Source organism: Parasteatoda tepidariorum, chromosome 3 (assembly GCF_982258835.1).
Source record: "Parasteatoda tepidariorum strain Cologne lab strain chromosome 3, Ptep-v5.0, whole genome shotgun sequence".
Lineage (NCBI taxonomy): Eukaryota > Metazoa > Arthropoda > Arachnida > Araneae > Theridiidae > Parasteatoda > Parasteatoda tepidariorum.
Genome location: NC_141757.1, coordinates 56750484 through 56764181, shown reverse-complemented (window position 1 = coordinate 56764181; position 13698 = coordinate 56750484). Strand labels below are relative to the sequence as shown.

Below are 13698 nucleotides of genomic sequence, written 5' to 3'. Positions count from 1 at the left end.
TAGATTTATAGAACATCTCTCGAAGAAAAAAAAAAGTGTCACCAGAATTCGAGTCAAATATATCCCCTTGAAACGTTGCCATTGAAAAGTAAATGGAGGAGACCCAACTCCTCTCGTAGTAGTGGAATAGTCCGCCACGGCTTCCGTTTGTGACGTCACACGCCGGTCGAGTAGTCCCTCGCCTCTCACGGAGCAGCGTAGAAATTTTCCCCTCTGTACTTCAGATGGACGAGAAACACGGACGTGTAAGGAGCAGTATCTACTCCGGTCCGCAATAAGCCGCTCTTCACTTGTAAATATCTATATGTAGCAGGCTTCTTTGCGACACTTCACTATTTTCACCAAACTGAATTCTCGAACTGCTTTTCCGAGATGGTTCTGGGAGCTGTTGCTGTTATTGTGGTGGTACCAGCTGGAATCCTTTAATGTTATACCTGCAACAGAAAAGGTGCTTTCTTCATACTTTAGAACCACTGAGGTATTTGACCGGTGGTTAACAAAAACTGTGATTTTGGTTTTCTTTGAGATGCTCAGATATTTAACGCACAAACTTCGCACACAGTCTTTGAATGAAAGTGAAATCTACCATGTCAAGGTAAGCAAACGATATTTTTTTTTTCAGAAATGAAAATAAAATCGTCTGCGAAGTAGATCACTGGATATTTTAGAATAAATAAAGAAAAAATATTGATATCGTTTTCTAAAACACGTTTCTGCGTAAGCAAACGATATTTATTTGTTACAAAAATTTTAAAGAAAATAGTCGTTTGCAAACAAGTGAGATTTCCGTATAATTTAGAACAAATAAAAAATAATTAGTGTTCTAAAACGTATTCCTGCGGGATTTTAAGGCAAGCAAGCGATATAAAAATGTGTTTGGAAAAATAATCGTCCTTAAACAAATGGGAATAATCATAAAAGCAACATTTTCAGTTAATTAAAAAATCATTCCTTTTGGGATAGCGATTTAATTACATTAAATTTAGATTTTGTTTTGCTTGATTTAGTTATAAATATTCGCTTGGTTTCTTTTGTGTTAGGAATTCATTTTCATTGCTGTTTCCTCTTCTTCGCTAATCGTGACTTAGAAACTAGATGCCACATTGATTATTGGATTTTTAACGCCAATGGTCGGTTGATAATCTGTCGACGAGTACTTTGGTCTTAGCTGTACGACAGCGATATTTAATTTCACTTATCTATCGTCTTTTATTTCGAGGTTACAAGTTAGACTAATCTAATTTATCTAACACGTACGGAAAAGTTTTATACTATTATACGCATCCATGAGATATATATCGTATAATTATAAATTATATTCCGATATCAAGTTGTAATGAATTAAAAGTTATTCATAGAATTTCTAACTAAGATATTCTCTCATTGAGTACTTAGTGAACGCAATCTGGTTCTCCAATTTTTTTTCTTCTTTCCGACTTAGTTTTTTATTTCTTCTCTTATCAGCTTATATCTGAGCATTTCATAAAACGTTTTGTTGATCTACTTATCTCAATTTTTTTCATTTATTCCGAGATAAAATGTATCTTTTTTATCTGGAAAACACAGTTGGATTTTTTTCTTTGAGTTTGCTGAACTCGATTATATCCAAAATGCACTTAAACAGTTTTTTTAAATTTTATGTTAAATGATTTTCACCCTTCAGTGAAACTTTCTTTTAATCAGCATTTCATAATTAGTTTTTGTGACTTTTTATGACAAATTTTAATTCTACATTCGAATGTTCACTTTTTTATGTGCGTTTTACTAGATTTAAAGATTCAACTTTTGTCCGAATTATCGTTTTTATTTTTTTGTGAATCTTTTGTTCGCATGCAAGTGCTGTAAAATGGAGGTAATATCTCATTTAGCAAATTTGTTTGATAAATCTTTCGAAATAATTTTATACATTTTTATTCCTTTAGCTTTTGCTACTAATTAGATCAGTTTTTTATAATTTTCTTTTACTAAACAAGATTGCGTTTGTGAAAAACTGCTTATAAATATAAAAGAAATCATTATATTATGATACGGTTCTTTTTTTAAAAAAATTAACACACATGTTAATTTTTAACGTTCTACTTTAACGCTTCTCGTAGTGATACTTTATATTTTGATATTATTTATATTATTTTTGAAGAATGGTATGAACTTGAATCGAATGCGTTGAAAACTGTCAAAAAATGTCTTCATCATTTTAATACAATTGGTTTTAAAAAAGATACACGATTTTTTAATTAGTTTTGTCCAACTAAAAGTTCTTTTTTTCGTTTCAAATTCTTACTTATTATGAATATGACAACAAAAAATCGCTGAATTCATAATGAATATTCATTGAATATATCAATTAGTGGAAAACAAAATTTAAAATCTCCAACTATTCATATACGTTTGGTTTCATTAGCTTATTTTTCGATAACTTTATCGCTTATTTGTACTAATATTACTTCTAAAACGATTGCTAAGCGTATTTTTTATAAGTTTACATTTTTTATTGAAACTATCTACAATCGATTAGTATTAACGTGTTCAGCATTTTGCTACTTTGTATCAAGTTCATTGAAATGCTGTTACCTCTATATTGCATTGTAGCATTTTCAGGAATAATCGTTTCATTTCGTGTTTCGAATATTGTTAGACTTTGTATTAAGTTTCAAGTATATTATAATTTAACCTAGCTATTTATTTTTCTTCAATTCATGATAAAATGGAACTTTCGTTGTATGAAACAATTCTTTTTACACTTGACTGCACTTCTCCTAGAATTTGCCGTTGTATTATTACGTACTCATGCGTGGAATTCGTTTCTAACTACTTATCTTGCAATTTAATCGATTCACGTGAAATCATTATTCATCGTGGTTTACTACAAATTATTATTTTCACCATTACTACTCATTTATTGCTATATTTTTAAGTTATATTTTTTTAAATCTTTTTAATTCTCTACATTTCTATCCCAGTAGCTTTCTAACACTTATTTTATATCGTAACTGTTTCACGATGTCAATATACATCGTATTAAGTATTTTAACTGTTATTATTCGACATTTTTTTTTTTAATTTTGATTTATTTTGATTAAGTTATGAATAATTTTTTTAAGAAAAGATATTTCTAGTTTCATTACTTAAATTTAATTAATTAATGATCTATTTGGATAATTTATTTGAATCTACGTAAAGAGATAATCTAGGCGAAAAACGTACTTCATATTACCGATATTTTGTTTAATAAGTTGCAATTCCCTGTTTTTAACATCTTTTGCGCCTGCTTATTTTCTAATCCGGGGGAATTTTATGATTTAATTTTAATTATTATTTTGCAACAATTTTTTTCTCTTTTTTGTCGTTTGAAATTTTGGATAAAATGCTTCATTGTACTAAGCACCTATTTATTAATGAATAATTATACTGTTCCAACGTTTTTTTAGATTTTTCTTGTCTTGAAAAATCAAATATTCATATTTATTTGTTCATTTACTCATGATGAAAGTCCATTTCAGCGTTGTGGCTTTTGAAACAGTTTTAAGAATTCGTAATTTTATCTGATCTGGTATTGATTCTAGGTGTTCAAATTGATTATTGTATCCTATCTGCATGATTGTGTAGTAGTTTTCGCCTGCACTGTGAAACGCAAAACTGCTCGAACTTATCGATACTTGAACTTATATTCATTCGTCTGTTACAATCCGTTTTTTTTCTCTTACGTTTTGAAGAATGCTGAATTTTCTCAATTAAATCGTATCTTTGCCGGTGTGATTAAAAATAATAACATTCCACAATTAACTACAATGATCTTCATTATTTATCGCTTTGATTTAGACTTATGTACATTGAATTTTATAACATTTACTGATACCTATTGATTTTTGAATTTTCGTTCTTATTTAGCTTAAAAGTACTGATTTTTCACAGTGTATGCAGTATGAGTACTTATTCGCAATGAATTTCATGGATAAATTCTATTAATATCCAATGAATTTCAAAAAGCTGACTTCTAGATTCATATACAGATTTTTAATTACTATGTATAGTCTTCTTTTGGAAAATATTGATTTCCATTAATTAAACCTCATCATTTTCATCGCGCTGTGATTTCTATTCTTAAGAAAATGTGGAGCGTGTTACAGTATATAACCATGTTGTGCACATTTACTGTAACCTTAATATGTTGCTAAGTTTAACCATATCATTGTACTCTTTTAACTTGGTGATTCGACATGGTTTGCAAAAACAGGGATAAATTTCACGTCTTAGTACGCTTGCCGTAATGGTACGGCTCAACGTAAATATTATTACTGATATCACTTTTTTCTTATTATTTAAAAAAGTGACTTTTTTGTATACTTAGTTATTATCAGAAATTAAAGTTTTGGTGCATTTTCATTCCGTTGGTATTTTCCATTTCTATTCGCTCTGGTAAAGATTACACCAATTCGGTTCCAGAAACAGCTGAATTCCACGACTTTATTCTATTTGGCATGATCACTTAGTCATTTTCCGTGATTTCGAATTTTCGGCTGCACGATTATCTATTTTACGACCGTTATTGTTCGTCACGCATGATGCCTCTGACGAATCTTCCCGATTGTAATTTGTACTCACGTTTGCTTGATTTTGGAATCTAGAAGCTGATGTTGTATTCATTATTTTGTTCGTAATGTTCCTTTTGCTGATCAAACGAGAATTCCTCTTTCTTTTCTTTCAAGCATTTGTTTACACAAGTACTGAAAAAGTTTTCATTGCAGTTCATTTTAATGTTTTCATAAGTCGCAATTCATGCCTTTCGTCTTTTTGTCTCATAATGATAGTTTCTTCCTATCTATTTAGCTGTCTTTGTTATTGCTATCTGGCAAATTTTTTTTTTGAAATCTTTATTAAATCTCAAGCTAAAATATTTCTCATCGAAAACATAATATTTCTCGTCTTGTAATTAAAAATGAAATATTTCGCGTTATTTATTTTTCCAAATTAACATACATTTTTAATTTTAAAACTTAGATTGTATTATTAATTTATATTTGTGGAATTTCTATTCATTCCTGTGAATTTATTTATTCCATTCCCGTGAATTTATTTATTCCATTCAAGCTTATAAGTTTGATCCTCATCAGTATCCAATTATTAAACATGAATTTATATTATTCCCGTGCATAAATTCAGTAAGCAACATTTAATAATATCCAATTGTTGTTTCCTGTGAATTTATATCATTCCTTTCTATGAATTTGAAGAAAAAAAAAGTATTTTCCAATTATTATTTTCCATGAGTTGAAGTGTATCATTCTCGAGTATGAATTCGAGCAATTATAGTATCTAATTATTATTTATGGTGAATTTATTATTGCAATAGCGCATCATAAGTTTTACTCAATTTCGTTCAACTAAATCGTGATTAAACATTATATTGATTCAGTATTAATGTATATGTATAATGTTTTCATTTAAGGTCTTAAAACGTTAAATCGTTTGGTAAAATAGTCATTCATATGAAGCAAAAATTTCCTTATTTTCTAATGAAAAGCATCATTTCAGCTACATTTTTATTTATTAACTTTATTTTTATGTAACGAACATATAAATTTTTAATTTTCAGTAATTATTTTAAAATTTTGCTGTGTAAACAAAATTTATATTATATATTATGTAATTTCAATTGGTTTTAAATTAATTTGCCTTTATTATGGTCTAGGCTTGCCTACTCTGATAACTTTTTGTGAAAATAACATTCATTAAGCATTGCAAATAAATCCTTTTAAGTTACATATTTTTTTATTTTTTTTAGTGTAAAAAAAAGATTTTAACAATATTTTTTTATAATTTTTTTATAATGATTATGCGTAGTTTATACGATATTTAAGAGGAAAACTTTCTCTTCTCCATTTTGAGCTTTGTGAATTTCGATAATTAAAAACTGAAAATTCACTGTTTAACCAATTTTTATCGTAAACTCCGATGTTTAGTTTCATTAATTTTGATTGGACATTAATATATTCAATATTATAATTATTCAAAACTGTTATTATAATTTGTCTGGAATTTTTAATTTTTGGTATTTCGTATCAAACTCTATTCGAGATCAGCAACTTGCTTCTATCAATTTAATTATTCAAGATCCTTAAAAAAACATTTCAAATAACTTATTTTGGCGATAATTTTTATTTATTTATCTTTTCATGTACTGTTATTATTTTATTTGTTAATGTATTAAATTTAAACTATAGTATTTGATTTATAGTAATTCAATAAAAAAAAATTACATTTATATTGTTAAAAAATGTTGTATCAAACATAAATCACAAACCAATGACTTGCGCGACTATGAATTTCCGCAGTAAAACTCGTTTGACTGCAATTCAGTTTTTCGGCGCATCATCTGAAGTAAACGACTTTGCCCCAATTATCACTTATTCAAGTCTTTTTTTCTTTATGTGACGAAAAGGTGCGATAAAAAGGGTCATCATCCATACCTGTAGCCTTTATCGTATTCTACTTACAGATACAATCATTCGTTTTTTTTTTCTCTCTTCCACCTACCTACCTGCGCGCCCGATTGTGCAATCGGTGATAATGAACCACGAGTAAGCAGAGAGAACGAAGCACCTGCCTAGTTTTGTCGCATGAAGTAGAAAAGGTATTCTGAATTTCGTAGTAAGATAGCATTCCTAGTAGTTGTAGTAAAAATTTTTTTTTCTAAAGCTAAATAAGGAATCGTCTGCTTTGTATCTCAGTAAATGAAGTTAATTTCCTCTCTTGAACTAAATGTAAATAATCGTCTGCTCCTATCGCAGCTGGCAGACAACTAACAGACTAATTAATTAATAGTTATCCTTTTACATTCAATGAGAAGCCATATATTTCTGATTTATTTCATAGTTTGTTGTAACGACTTTCTTCAAAATAAGTTCTTTAATTTCAGAAAGGAACTTAGTTGCAATTAATGTATTTATTAACTGTAACCATTTACACGTTCGTTTGCATTTTCATTTTATAAAGTTAACGGTTTTTGATTATGTAATTGAATTTAATATTAAAAGCAGTAATTGTAATCATAATTTATATTGATTTTATTTTATTCACTGTTCTTCAAACATTCAAAATAAAACTTTTAAAGACTTATTGTGTAAAAGATACCGTATCAAATTACGGTAAATTAACGGCACTCAGGCTGCAGGTACTTTTTTTAGGTAAATTCCATTTATCGATATCCATTATTTTGCAGGTAAAATCCATTTTATCTGGAACATGTTACGGAACAAAGAATCTGATACATTGTAATTTTTACAGTAATAATTATCGTAATCACTCACATTACTGAAAAAATTATCTTATAATATTTTACGGTGAAAATAGATTTTACGGTAAAAATAGATTTCGCGGTAAAATAGATTTTATGGTTAAATGGATTTTGCGGAAGATGCAGATACTATATACCGTAATTTGATCCGTAATTTCTTATAGTGTAGAGCTGAATAACATTTTCACATTAAAATACACTTTCAAGGGATGTATAATAATTTTTACGGATGACTTTTAATGACGATTAAATTTTCTGAAATAGATTTGACTGTTACGTTTTCTATTAGGTAAGGCGGATTATTTACAATTTGTTTCATTGTTTGACTAATTGAGTTAATTTTATTCTTAAATCAATGCAGGAGTTGAAACAGTTTAATAAATGGCTATTAAAATTACTTTTTAAAGTATTTGAGCCATTGTTCTAAAATGTTAAACCGTTACACTACTTTTTATCAATGAAAATTTTTGTCAATGTTATCGCTGATGAATTTTCGACGTGTTACGTTATAGGATGTTCTGTTTCCTTGTTTAATTTCCTTTAATTGCATCATTTTTACATACGTATGAATTTCTGTTATAACTTTATAGGCTTTTTTTTATTACCCTGCTGCTTTCCATAATTCGAGAGCTAATTTAAAAACGAGAGAAAATCAAGTAGCCTGATAAAAATTGGCTTTTTATCTTATTTAAAAGCTATTTGTATAATTTAAAAGCTATTTTTGAGAAATTGCATCTTTGCTGTGTTACTATTTTAAAAAACGTCGATATTAAATTTTATTATTATTTTTTTTATTATTACGAAATCAACCTAACTTTATTTAAAATAGTTCTCAAACTATTAAAATATGCTTAGACGAGTTTATTATTTTCTTTTTTTTTTCAAGAATTATTGTCAAAAATCATGTCCCATTCCCAATAAATTCAGCCTTCTCGTTTACAAAAATCAGGTTGCATAGCAAGCAAATGTATGAAACTAGTCTTATCGCTTGCTTATTTATTTATTTCCATACAAATCGTCTGGAGACATGAAGCATACACAATACGCCGGCCTTCATAAAATCGGACATAACTTCAAACGATATTTCGCGCTCTCAAATCGTGTAAATCCTCCCAGAGATTTCGAAGAATTCTATTTCGTACGAGATTTTTTATATCGAACGATGATCAAATTTCCTTTCCATATAACCCGGCCATTTTGATAACCCCCTAGTATATATATATATATATATATATATATATGTATATATCTATTTTTTATATCTTCTTTTTCTGTGATCCAGTTTTCCTCCACAGTACTGGTCCAAAAAATGTTAAAGTACGCCTTTATATCTTCTTGAAAAGTCTCATGCATCGAATACGTTCGAGTTGCTGCAGGATGGAACAAAGGCGCAAGAAAGAACGTGCTTTTTCTTCTCTCTCCCTAGTCTTTCTTCACTTGCTTTCTTTTTCTGAGAAAGCTTTCTTGATGGAAAAAGATTTTGTGAGCGGACTTCTAAACAAAATATCGCCGGAGGGTGGGGTGGAAAAAAAATCCGAGTTGCAATTTTTCTTTATTCAGATTTGAATATGTTATATGGCTTAAAAAAAGTAGGGACCTTTTTTTCCGAGTGTGATCTGTGGTGTTTGCGTAATAAATTTTTTTTCTTCTTGTTCTTTTACATTAGGTTCACGTTTTGGAGTGTCAGCGTAGTGAAATTGTAACAAGATCTCGGCTTGAAAATACCAATAATTGTTGTGCTGGCGCGTTGCCCATTTCTGGGTTAACTCTACGAAATTGAAAACGTAAACATGGATTAATTTTCTGTTTTTCGAAATAATGAGTTCTCTTATGTAATCTGAGTTCCAAATCGTGAAGACTGACCTCTTAAGAGCTTTTAAAAAGATAGTAAAAATTATTTGCATTATGGAAAAGTATTAACTATCTTAATTGTTTCAGTTTTCATATTTTGATGCACGTTTTGATTTGGTTTTGATATTTTGATAGCATCAATCATCAAAAATCATCATGGGTGGTAAAATAAAATACCGATATTTATGCAGATCATGGGTCAGCTGTCCATTATCGTCGCCAATTCTGATGCATTTTCGTAATTTCAATTTTGCTGAACCCAAATTCAGGTTTAAAGCACTTTTCTTAATAAATTGGCATAAAACTCTCATTGTCCTTTGTGTTGCGTTAGAAAACAATAATAATAAAAACAGTATTTAGTTGTCTTGTCCCTGAAAATCCAAAAATTTAAGCATTGGTTTATCTTAAAACGTGTAACATTAATAAAAATAATAACAATAAGTAATTTGCACTTAAATAAAACCTGCCATTCAATATATGTATTACTATTTAGTATCTATATAATATCTCATATTTCACCTATGACTCATCATTAATTAATAGCCTTAACTTCCCGCCTTAGGAAGAAAATATTCCAAATTTTTCTACTATTGTGTGAAAACAAATGATGTTATACACAAAAACGGGAAAAATTCATGCGGCTAAGACCTTGCTTAAGTATTAAACTGTATTAAATATCCGTGCAACCTAATGTAACGCGCATATTTTATTCACGGATATTGTGTCGAGGCGTAATTTTGTCTTGGCACTTTTAGACGCGAGATTTTGTCCAATATTTGTCACTACCTCTGAAAACTCATTTTTTAACAAGCTATATTTTTAATTACTCTCTTATTAGTATTTTAATTTAACGATATCCAGTATTTCACGTAGATTACAAATTACATTGTTTTTTTTGGGGGGGGGGGGCAGAAACGGCATCTTAGTTTTTTATCACCAAAATTTGGATAAAATATTTAATGGTCGAAAAATCAGGAAAATAAAACTTCACTTTTATATTGCTGCTATATTTTTAATTACTCTCTTATTAGTATTTTAATTTAACGATATCCAGTATTTCACGTAGATTACAAATTACATTGTTTTTTTTGGGGGGGGGCAGAAACGGCATCTTAGTTTTTTATCACCAAAATTTGGATAAAATATTTAATGGTCGAAAAATCAGGAAAATAAAACTTCACTTTTATATTGTAGAGAATTAAATATAGTTGGAACTAAAATTTATTATAATATCCACAAAAATTAAAATATCAGAGCGTGTATTTTTTCTAGCAAATTTTTGACGTAAAATTTTGCCCAAATGTTTTTCTAAATGCTCATTTTTTAACGTTTTGCACCAGTAATACTGCTGTTTATTAAAAACACACAGTTATTCAGCATCGAAGTTATTTTTGAATATAAATTTTAAGTGTGCTTAATAGCAGAGTCTACTCCTAAAGATTCGAATGACTCGCGTGACTATCGACTTTTTGCGATATAATTTTTTTTTCCTCTTCAAAATGAATCCGCTGTTTTTTCCCCCTTTTGGTTTAATAGTTTCACAATCAATCCTATAGCATCAGCTACTGTATCAGAATAACAATCATTATGCTAACATCGTAAGTTTAGTTTGTTTATTGGTCGAACAACCAAATGACATTCTGTTATTAGCCATTGAAGCATTGTAGTTATGGAAAAAATAATGCATTAAAAAAAGTTACTTTCATTTGGAAAAACAGAATAAACATATGCCTGATTTGTTTCTTTCATGGGTAACCCAATTAACGGTCGAGTTCTTCCATGCCTTGGTTAATCCATATGAGATTAGAACATAACGTCAGAATGCTTCACTTATTTCTTTTGCTCTGATTTGGAATAAAAAATTGTATACAAATCTATTCTATTGAATGGATATCATATGGGTTATTATATGCAAGTACCTAACTTTGCACTGAAATCGATTTTTCTTTTAATTAAAAAAATGATAGTTGATTCGTTTGTTGTCACATAGAAACTCTACAATACAGAATACATTTAGTAATAATGCATTATTGTATATTGCAGTTCATTTTTCTAAAACCTTACGAGTGGATTATCTAGGGTAGAAGTTTTCAAATTTATGTTACGGTACCACTAGTGGTACAGTAAAACCGTAGATGGAACTTGAAAGATTTTTTTTTTCTCACTTTGAATATTTTAAAAGATAATCTTTGTGAAATATAATTTTTAGTTGTTACTAGGTCTACAGTTATACCGTTTATTCATTTAATTTTCGTACCTTGGGTCAATGATCCCGATTAAAACATAGATATGGCAATATTTTTGTTAAAAATAAAGGAAATTAAATCTTTAAATTACTCGAGCTGTAAAGGGTTAAATATTAGTTTGCAATCTACCATTTGCATATCTTTTTTAATTTCCTTTTTAATAAAATTTCTTACAATACATATTAGTGGTTTACCATATGTGTTACACTATACTGTGTTAAACTATATTGTATTTAATGTTAATAGCATAATATAATTATATAGAGAGAATATGTATTTAATGTAAATACTAGTTGCTGAAAGTTAATAGAACTATAAAAAAAACAATAGAAACGTAATACTATAACTATAATACTACATTGGATCTAATATTTACGTTTGTAAACTATATTCAAAAAATTTTATATGTGTATATGTAACTAAATGTACATACAGAATGTGCAAAAACATAATTTTCAAGTCTTTTGCGAATAACATAATTTATTTTATTAACAAAATTACTATTTTCATTTCAAAATACGAAATTTTTATTTTATTCGCTATATAATAAATTTAAGCAAATATTACATTTGAAAGGCTCTAAACTTCTTCTCATAAACAAGCGTATGGTGTTCATGCAATAATAATGATTACTTAAAAAGTCATGATTAGTTTAGAATTCTACTTTATTTGAATTATAACTAGAGCGGGGAAAATAAACCCATTCGTCCTATTAAAAATTAAGATAATGTTAATTTATCAATGAATGTTTTATTAATTTTACGGGTTACAAAAATATAGCGTAATTCCTTAAGTGAATAAATTAATTATAAGCATCAAAATTTTGTTTCAAAAATTTTCAACGTGCCAATTCACACTGCCGTTATTAAGGAATTAACAAGACAAAGCTAATTGTTGCGATCTATTGTAATTTCTACTCTTATGTATCGCCATATTTACTATTTACACTCGTTACAAATTAACAAAAGAAGTATGTCCATTGTATATTAATTTAAATGTATATTGTTATCGATTATTAAATCTTACTGTATTGTCATTATAGATTTAAATAAGACGAAACAAAAACATTACTTGCCGACGCTAAACACGACAATTATATTCTCTTATCCTACTAAACGCGAAGAGTTTTTTTTTTATCTTTACTATTGACGATTTAGTGTTTGATTGGTAAATACAATGTGTTCTTAATCAACGCGAATGAAAGTTATAACAATCACTTTCTCAATCGTTTGCTTATATCGATCGTTTGCATCTCACAATTCATTCTATCAACGCAAGCGTAATGGAACAATAAAAGAAGGGAAATATTTTTCTTGCCAAATGATAATGTTTTTTTTTTTTTTTTTAATTTTTATTTTATTTTGAATAAATCTCAATCTCGTTTGTTGTTTTTATTCCAGAATAAATTATTCTTTTATTGTGATTTAATTAAAATAATTTACATGTGTATTTGTTTAGAATCCCTTTGAGTGCTATAGATTACTTTAAATATGTTGACTATAATTAAAGTAAATAATTTATTTTATTTCTTATACGTTAATTTTGTTTTAATTTTTCTTCTGCAAATGCACTTGTGTTAGCGTATATATTATGTTATCAACGGAGATCCGGTTTTCTATGTACTGAAATGGCATCATGAATAATTTATATTCTAATTTCGTTTTACCTATCAGGTTTTCTTTTGAAGACGGTTCTGCATTTTTGGTACCTTACAGGAATATTTTTAAATAATAAACCTAATTGGTTTAACAAATATAATCAATAGAGCCTGTGCTTTAAAAAAAAACGATATTCGTTGCCGAAAAAAAATAACTATACTTTATTAAAAATTAATTTAAACTGTTAATCTCCGTGGCAGAATTTTATCGGGCTTTCTACGACAAACCTCCCTAGCGTTAATATTTTTCTGCAAGATACTTTTAATAATAACAAATATACATGCGAAAAAGAAAACCAAAATTTTTTACATTATTATCTAAATTAGAAAACTTCTTTACTTCTTTATTTTCAAACTTCTTTTCTTCTTTATCATTTAGAATAGAAAAATCACGATAGCTTATTTCCCCCACCAATGCCCGAGGAAGACATCTTTTGAATATAATTCTAGCGGGAAAAAAAAGCTTTCAAAAATTTCTGCATAAAAGAATAACAAAATGAAAAACCAAAGGAAAAATCTCTTTGCAGGAACTCTGTAACGTTCTGCGACAATGTCGCCGTGTCGCCTCGATTCTACCACGGGGCTGTTAATGATTAGTTAATTTATTGATGCCATTTCAATGAGATCAAATTTTATCTTATTTTATAACC

At 28.4% G+C, this 13698-nt stretch overlaps 1 protein-coding gene across 2 annotated transcripts in view; it reads left to right on the top strand.

Moving 5' to 3' along the window:
- Nucleotides 1–222: 222 nt before the first annotated feature.
- The window catches only part of LOC107454516 (uncharacterized), a 94946-nt gene continuing 81470 nt past the window's right edge, over nucleotides 223–13698 (top strand). For both annotated transcript variants that reach the window (XM_016071728.4, XM_016071727.4), the window contains exon 1: nucleotides 223–595. In XM_016071728.4, coding sequence (XP_015927214.1) covers nucleotides 527–595 — 69 coding nt within the window. In that variant the 5' untranslated portion in view covers nucleotides 223–526. The remainder of the gene's footprint in view (nucleotides 596–13698) is intronic.